We start from the raw sequence: 9,156 nt of genomic DNA, 5'->3' as shown, positions 1-9,156 counted from the left end.
TCTTATAGTCGCAACGTGAAGTCGATTCTTTCGAAAGAAAAGAATCGTGACGCGTATAGGACGTAACGAACATAGCCCAATTTAACATTTAATAATTTGCTTCGTGAAGTATACCATCACGTTTTCTGCCATTTTAAGTGAAAACGTGTCGAATAAACATATTTTTATTAAGTTTTGTAATGATGCCCGTATTCTAAAGAATTATCACAATAAATAAATAAATACAAATTTCTTATTAATAAAAAATTTGTGTGCGATTTTATTATTATTTAACTCTGATTATTTTTTATTTTCAATTTTATTTATACCAACTTTTCTTTATGATTGATCAATACATTATACCAATTTAATTATTATATTATTATTTAATTATTGTATTATTTGTTATTATTTGCGATAATTTCATGAAATTTTCAAATGGCTGTTATATATACTTGTAAAAATATATTAAATAATCATAGATAAAAAGAGCATTTTGACTCACGAGTGTATGGAAGCATATAATCGGTTATTTGTTAATAATTTTTTTTTAATCCATGTTCACGTCATCTTTCAAATAAAGGATTAATCCAAAATTTTTTTTTATATTAAGTGTAGTAAAAAGAAATCCATTATTTTTCCATTCAATTTCATGCAAAAATAATGGATTTCTTTTTACTACACCTAATATTTTCTTTTTAAATTAGTACATTAATGCATACCGATGTTATTAGTCTACTCAGCAAACGAGAATGGATTAAAATGGATTAAAATTTTTTTAACGTATACTTTAAATCTATATAAATAGATGAATGGATTGAAATGGATTGGATCCGAGCTGACGCTAGTTTAATATTTGAAAAAAAAACATTTATATTTAAGAATTACAAATATTATTCCTAAGACATTTATAATAATTATATCTGAAATTAATTACTTCAAATTGATATTAAAAAACGCACCTTAGTGGGATTCGATCTGGGACCTCTGAATGAATCTTCTATGTTATCCGCCACCATGTCTTCAATTAATAAATATGTTATTTATTCTCTACTTTAATTACACCCAGCTAAACTAGTAAGGAAATTATATAGATATAATAAAAATCATTATTTAACAGATATAATAGAGTATAAACAATTTACATTATTATGAGACAACATTGAGTAAGTGTCGAATAATTTAATCTCGCTTAGCCGATATCGCATACCATGATTAGCCTAATTCGGGCTGTTGGTTTGCGAATGATCACATCGATCATTCATTTTACTTTTCATCAAAGAGAAACAAAAAATAGCTCATTATTTTTACGTTACAACTTTTTTTAACTTAGTTTGAATTAAAACGAAAAATTTCCTACTTATAAATTTGAATAAATAATTTAAGTAGCATTTATGGTTTTTAAAACCATTTAAAAACTTTTTTTATTTAATTAGAATGAAAAATTGCATTTCAGAATATTGAGCAGTATTCACGTTGCACAGAAATTGCTGATATTATTTTTTAATTTAATTGAATTAAAAAACTATACTTCCTAATCACAATTCTGAATTGAGTAGTATTCACAATGCACAAAAAATGCTAATATTTTTTTATTTTTGCATGAAATTGAATGGAAAAATAATGGATTTCTTTTTACTACACTTAATATCTTAAGAAGAGCGATATTCAGAAGCCGCCATGTTGCCGTTATTTGAAGTTGGCGTTCAATATTATTTTACGTATTTATACAATGAATTTGATTTTATTTTATGTGTGCAATAATAAAAATAATTCAATTCATAATAATTAATATATAAATAATTTATAATTTATAAAAAAAATAATTTATAATAATTTACATTTACATACACAATACATAAATAAAATATAAATACAAATAATTCATAATTTTCACATATAATTAATAATTCATAAATTATATAATTTGTAATAACTTATATAAATAAACACATAAATAAATACGACATATATAAATACGACACATAAATACGATAATATTATATATAAATAAAATATAAATACAAATAATTAATCGAAAGAAATGCATCCTTTTTTTATAAAACTATTTGTGTACATTTTTACTTGACACGTAGTTATTTTCGTGAAATGTCACTTTGCGTGTCACTTACTTCAAAGTTACGCGATGCAAATGTTTAAAATAGCTGCATCTGGATGCGCAGAACAGTATGAAATTCGTTTCGAAAACGAGCACATTTTTAATATTTCCACCATGAACAGCACCCTAAGCGAAAGGTAGATTTAATTTAAATTAATTTAATTTAATTTAATTTATTGCAAAGCTATATGAAAAAGACAACATGTTAAGAGTAATAGACATAAAATATGATACAATAGATTGTAGTTAACATAAACATAAATATAATAGACAATAGTAGTTTGTAAATGGTTAGGTGTCAGCAAAATTGCTGTTACAAAGCCTATCAGTAACAAAACCAGAATAAGACAACAATGCAATAGGATAAACTAATAATTGAAATCACACAAAACGCGAGGCAGCGACACGAAAAGAGGATAGAGAGGAAGAGATTTTTATTGAATCAGGAAGGAAATTAAAATATTTGACAGAAGTGTGGGAGAAAGCGACATGGAACTTAGTGGATCGATATATGGGGAAGGATAAGTAATCTTGATATCAAGATGATAAAAGAGGAATGATATTCAGAATTCAACTGAAGGAGACATCGCAGATATAAAAGAATATTGGAGCGAAGAAGAGAAAATACAAGACAGCATAGATGGAGAATAAAATGTTGCCAAATCTTAAGCCAGCCAGATCTCTGTAATATGGAAATATATGGTCATATTTACGAACACAATAGGAGAAGCGGAGACAAGAATTTTGGATACATTGTACACGATTTAGCAGATGTTGGTTAAGAACCGGAACGTAGACGACATCAGCAAATAAACAAATAGAGAAATACGAGGGCTGTTTAATTATATAGAATGATTAAGCATAATAAGTAATTTCTTGAATAGTAAAAATTTTAATATTCAAACAATCATCTTGGAGACGGCCTACGAGGGCTGTTTGATAAGTACCTGTGTTTGACGACTGAGGGTGCCTCTGACTAAAAGTCTGTATATCACTGTGTAATTTTTTGAACGCCATTTTTTGAACGACGCAAGTAAAAATTTCAGACAACTGTACCGGTTAGTTTAGTTTTTATAGTTTAGTTTTTATAACAATTGAAAGTTGACGAGTTTGTGCTTGTTTGCAATCATGGAGAAAGAGCAATATCGATCTATGATTCGATTCTTGTTTTTGGACGGGAAGTCATGTGAAGAAATCAAAGAAAAGTTGCATGTCGTATATAAGGATAACGCACCTTCGATGACTACCATAAGATATTGGTACAACAAATTTAAGCGTGGCCGAACATCCATTTTTGATGAAGAGCGTCCAGGTCATCCGATTAAGGTGACTACGGAGGATATGGTCAACAAAATCCATGATATCGTGTTAGCAGATCGCCGGGTGAAGATCAGAGAGATTGCTAATATTGTAAAGATCTCAACTGAACGCATACAAAATGTCCTACACGAAACATTGGGCATGAAAAAGCTATCGGCGAGATGGGTGCCACATTTGCTTACAGGAATAAAAACGGAATCGCATGACAACTTCAAAGCACTGTTTGGAGTGTTTAAGTGCAATCCGAAAGAGTTTCGTCACTGTTGATGGATTCACCATTACACACCAGAAACGAAAGAACAGTCTAAACAGTGGATTAAATCCGGCGAATCTACTCCAAAGAAGGCAAAAACGGTTCCATCAGCCGGAAAGATCGCCATCGTTTTTTGGGATTCGCGAGGCATCATTTTCACCGACTGTTTGGAGAAGGGAAGGACAATCACGGGACAGTACTATGCTAATTTATTGGACCGATTCGACGCTGAATTGAAGAAAAAACGGCCTCATTCAGCGAAAAAAAGTGCTCTTTCACCATGATAATACACCAGCTCATTCGTCCGCAATCGCCATGGCAAAACTGATCGAATTACGAATTGTTGTTTTATTCACCCTATTCTCCAGATTTGGCCCCCTGCGATTTCTATTTATTTCCAAACATGTAAAAATGGCTTGGCGGAAAGCGCTTTGCATCAAATGAGGAAGTCATCGCCGAAACAGAGACCTATTTTAAAGAGTTCGACCAATCATATTTTTTAAACGGTATAAAAATATTGGAATATCGCTGGGCTAAATGTATCGAGCTGAAAGGAGATTATGTAGAGAAATAAAAAAAAAAATTTTTTTTTAAAGTGTTTTCTTCCCTATCACGAGTATTTATCAAACAGCCCTCGTAATAAGTAATTGAGAAGTGAGGAGTTTTTGAGAGCAGGAAAGAATATGGTGAGATAAAGAAGACGTAAATGAGCAGCCCGACTTGACAGCACATATGACTCGAATGAGAAATCTGACAAATCAGCAAGAATGATTTAGAAGGATTTAGCAGGGCATTATTAGTGGACCACTTGGCAATAGATTTTAAGTCTGTATTCAAAGCAGAACAAGTTGTTAAAGCATCGAAGGGTGAAAGGATTTGAGAAGAATTACGTCATCTGCATACATGAAGAGTTCTGAGGATAAAGAAACATTAGACAAATCAGATACAAAAATATTAAAGAGTAAAGGTCCGAGAATAGAACCTTGGAGAATACCAGAGAGAACGGCATGAATAGAGGAAAAAGAGGAAAAGGATTATATACAAGAACTTACTACATGCGATTTGTAAGGAACGAGCAGATTAGCGAGAGAGCAGGATGAAAAAGATCGTATAACTTAAGTTTGACTAAAAGTAGGTCATGATTGATAGTATCGAAAGCCTTTGCGAAGTCCAGCGCACCAGCAAGAGAAGGATTGTATACCTGTAGTGCATTTGTGTAGATATCAGCATTATTCGTTTTGTCTCTCAAGAGCTGCTCGGGGTCGATCTAAATGAATTTAGTCATGGAGGATAGAGACCATGGTTGGATTCATTCAGATCGACCCCGAGCAGCGAAGAGGAACGAGACCGAACTAGGATTTGAAAAGTATGGTCAAAATCAGGTTTCTGAATCGTATTGATGGTGCTCAGTAGGCGGCGTTCGAATCGCAAAACTCCTCTCATATACGCTTACGCACACATAATCGAACACATATAATCTATGAATAAAGATATTATTCTTTCATGCTCTGACAATAACAGGAAGACATAAATTTACATAAATTGTCATAAAACTACATGAAGAATGATGTTAAAGTAATGATGTTTCGTGCTCTCTTATTGATAGAATGTGTCGTCAACCAATAGCAAAGCATTTTCTAACCCAAACTTGATCGGGTCGAAAACGCCATTAGTCGTGTCGTTAATCGCGCACGGATTATGAGCATTAATGTAAAAAAGTAGTCATTTTTTAATTTGTGAAAATTTTCAAGGGAAATCGAAGTCCTTGGGTGTACACTGGGTTCATTCGGAACAATCCCGAACAGCTCTCGAGAGACAAACAATACTATTAGCCATGTTCCAAAATATATAGTGCACGTAACGTAAACTATAGATTTTCAGTACTGGCAATAAATTTTGGAACTCAGCCATCGTAGTGTTTTCGCCAGCTCTTAAGTGGCGTTGGGTCTGCTGCACACAAAATTCTGTAATAGTATGTGTAAGATGTAAACTTAAGCTGATAAATCAATCAAAATACTGCTTTAGATTACATAATCTAATGAAAATGGAAATTAACAGTAAACTTATCCATAACTTCACAATAAAGTGAATTTCAACCGGTTGAAACCTTATGAATAAGTTTACTGCTATTTCTATTTCCATTAGAATACGTAGATCTAAAGTAGTATCCTGATTGGCTCATCAGTTTAAGTTCACGTCTTAAGGTTACTATTACAGAAATTTTGTCTGCAGTAGCCTTTAGTAATATACGAGTATTACATATATAATATAGAGATTTGACATTGATCTACTCTTGAATCAATTACAGTCGAGTATTCCCCTGTTACAGGGAAACGACAAAGGAATGCTCAACTGTAATTAGTTGGTTTTTATATTCTGATCCGGTTTAAACCTCGGTGAAAACTAGTCCAAGTTTCTGATTGGCAATCTGATGTGTATTCTGATTGAATATCCTCTCCTAAATGAAGCAGCTGATTACACAGACTATGTAAGGGACTCCGCACAAAAGGAATAGAGAACAGAGAATAAGAATTTCGAAACATCATTACTTCAACACAGATTAATACAAACTCGATCGGACCGGAAACTATATGTATTCCACTTGATATTTGATAGGTTGAAATTCTTATTCTCTGTTCTCTGTTACTTTTATTGTGCGGAACCTCTAACACAGCTGACACATGTAATCTCAACCACTAATGGAATACAGTCTCTCACTTTTCTAACGGAATCAACGGAATATATATATATATATATTTTTTTTTTTCTTTTTCGATTTTGGATCCTGCCTTTAGTAAATCAGGGAAACTAATAACGCTACAACAAAGTACAGTATGTTGGAGCTTGGAATAAGATTGGAATATGTTTATTTTTTACGACACTGGAGCGATCTAAATATGCGGCGACGCAGGAGTGATGGTAGGGATCCGATTTGATGATGAGGGTTCGATGTCGAGTCTCTTTATATATAGGACTCTAATGCTGACTCTTGGCGCTCATTTTCAGCAAAATTGATTATGTAATCAAAATTGATATTGACGCATATTCATCAATTTTTATCACGTGACTTATTTTGACACCGAAAAGCGTCAAACATCGACATGAGAAAGCACTTTCCCGGGTTCACATTTTGACGGAAAAACGGAAAGTGGAAAAGCGGAGGCCAATCGTAGTAGTAGTAGGCGGTACATTTCGCTTATCTGTTTCTGTCTTTCTGTGAGTTCTGATTGGCCTTCGCTTTTCCACTTTCCGTTAAATGAAAACCCAGTCTTAGTTTGCATTTTCATGCTGATGCTTGATACTCATTTTCAACATCAAAACAGGTTAGGTGATCAAAATTGATGCTTAGTATTCGTCAATTTTGATCACGTGATTTGTTTTGACGTTTAAATCGAGTTAACACGAAAATGCTTTTGGCTCTGGCATCAACGCGATGTTCATCCCGCGCGACACGCGATAGCCAATGAGGGTATACCTTTAGAATGAAAACATCACAGGTAAAGCTGTACACTCATTGGATATCTCACGTCGTGTGCCGGAGCATTAGGGTGAAATCACACACTGCGGAATAGAGAATGCGTCATTGAAACAATCACTCAACTCTATTCCGCATTTGATGTTGCGAAAAAGCGAGTGCGTCATTGTTCTTGTAAACTGTCATATTTTGAAATAATTTGATGCTGATTGATATGATGGAATTGCGTAATGTCGAGATAAATGAAGCAAAATGACAAAATTTGCAAATGACAAGAGTGCATAAATATAGATACCAAGATCAAAAAAATAATGATGCATTACGTATGATTTCAGTGTGCCCTTTTCCGCACTTTTCCATCACGTCAGTTTTGTGTGTTATGTTCACACGATGCGGAAAAATGATAGTAAATGCATTAAAGCAATTCAAAACATTGTTATGAGATTATAAATATTAATTGTAAAACATTAAACATTACAACAGTGATAATTGTTTTTACAATTTGAAAATATAATTTGATAATTTCATTTTAAGCAAATTATTAACATGAAGTTAGTAGTTTTTTTTTAAATTCATGCTGGATATATCATGACGCATCATGTGAATACAGCACACAAAACTTGCGTGATGGAAAAGTGCGGAATAGTGCTGATTGGTTGCTTCAATGACGCATTCTATTCCACAGTCCTATTCCGAACCTTGTGATTTCATCCTTAGCTTTCCAAGCATCACGCGAAAAACGCCGAGATAGCATCTTTTGATCTCCCATGCATGTTTTTTTCTGACATCACTAGCCCAAATTGTCAATGGCATTAATGCACACTGTATATATGGTGAGATTTATCGGTTAGAATTTACTTGAATTTACTGTCAATAGCAACCGAATTCCGGAGTTTCATTTCATGAACGAATGATTGAGGTACGGAACGGATAAGAGAGTTGTAGAAAAAAAAACAAAGAAGTAGACTTACGTAGTGTGTGGCAGTGTGGATACAACCGTGTAAATCCACAGGAGCGACAGCATCGACGAAAATGAGCGAGCTCGTTTGGGGCATAAAAAACGGCGATCTCGAGCAAGTACGAGACATCGTTGAGAACAAGGTAAATATGATGTGAAATGAATGATGTTTAATTCTTAGAGATGTTTCAAAAACGCACATTTCATCACTGTGCGATGATTGATACACACAACGCTGCCGTCTTCCTAGATTATTACGTATATAAAATATATTATATACTAGAAGTTTACCGAATAATTGGTAAATAAATGTACGATTTGATAACGAAAATATTTATGAGTAAATGATTATTGTTAAATGATTGTCACGCTCCGTACATTCTTCAATATCTATCAATCACCAAGTTCTATTTTTATTCTTTTGTTTGAATATTTCTCTTCTTAAGTATGTTGTCTCTTGTGAACTCTCTTGTGTAAATCGTTTGTCGTCAGGAACGAGCAATTTAGAAATTGGAATAGGTGTAAGTGTGTAAATTTTTTTCCATTGTATAAGATGTACAAGATGTTCAGCGTAACAGTATACGATTTTTCAGACACTTCCAAGTTAGTTAAAAAAAAAAAGATTGAAGGGTGAGTATTCATCTGTTTTATATAGGCTACATGCGATAAAAAAATTAAAAAAAATTTTTTTTTTATAAATCAAAATTATTAACTTAAGGGGATCCTATACATTGAATCTGTTTAATCAATTTGTTCAAATAACAAGTATTTTTCTAACTGCTTTTACAAATTAAAAAATTCTTCTCCATAATTAAAGTAAGCAATAATATAGTCCAAACAATAATGTAGCCCAAACTCGATTTTATGCCAAAAACAAAAAAAAGTGGAAAATACAATTTTGTTACTGACTTTTAATGTCGATTCCTAATAATGTTTGCTTTATATACGAGTTTTATATTTCATATGTATAATACAAACTTGATTTGTATTAGAGATTACATGAACAACTACTGTTGAATACTTAGAATTAGATATTTAATATGATATTTAGA

General features: G+C 32.6%; 2 protein-coding genes across 3 annotated transcripts in view; both read left to right on the top strand.

The window, feature by feature from the left end:
• The first annotated feature begins 3,226 nt into the window (after nt 1–3,226).
• On the top strand, nt 3,227–3,685 carry LOC108693789 (histone-lysine N-methyltransferase SETMAR-like). Its single transcript, XM_018202927.1, has one exon. It carries the CDS (start codon nt 3,227–3,229, stop codon nt 3,683–3,685), a length of 459 nt encoding a protein of 152 aa, XP_018058416.1.
• A 4,162-nt stretch (nt 3,686–7,847) lies between these two features.
• Nucleotides 7,848–9,156, top strand: part of LOC108693794 (myotrophin-like) — a 32,530-nt gene continuing 31,221 nt past the window's right edge. For both annotated transcript variants that reach the window (XM_018202940.1, XM_018202938.1), the window contains exon 1: nt 7,848–8,247. In XM_018202940.1, coding sequence (XP_018058429.1) covers nt 8,179–8,247 — 69 coding nt within the window. In that variant the 5' untranslated portion in view covers nt 7,848–8,178. The remainder of the gene's footprint in view (nt 8,248–9,156) is intronic.

The sequence above is a fragment of the Atta colombica genome, unplaced genomic scaffold (assembly GCF_001594045.1).
Source record: "Atta colombica isolate Treedump-2 unplaced genomic scaffold, Acol1.0 scaffold99, whole genome shotgun sequence".
Taxonomy (NCBI): Eukaryota; Metazoa; Arthropoda; class Insecta; order Hymenoptera; family Formicidae; genus Atta; species Atta colombica.
This window is presented reverse-complemented; position numbering and strand designations above follow the sequence as displayed.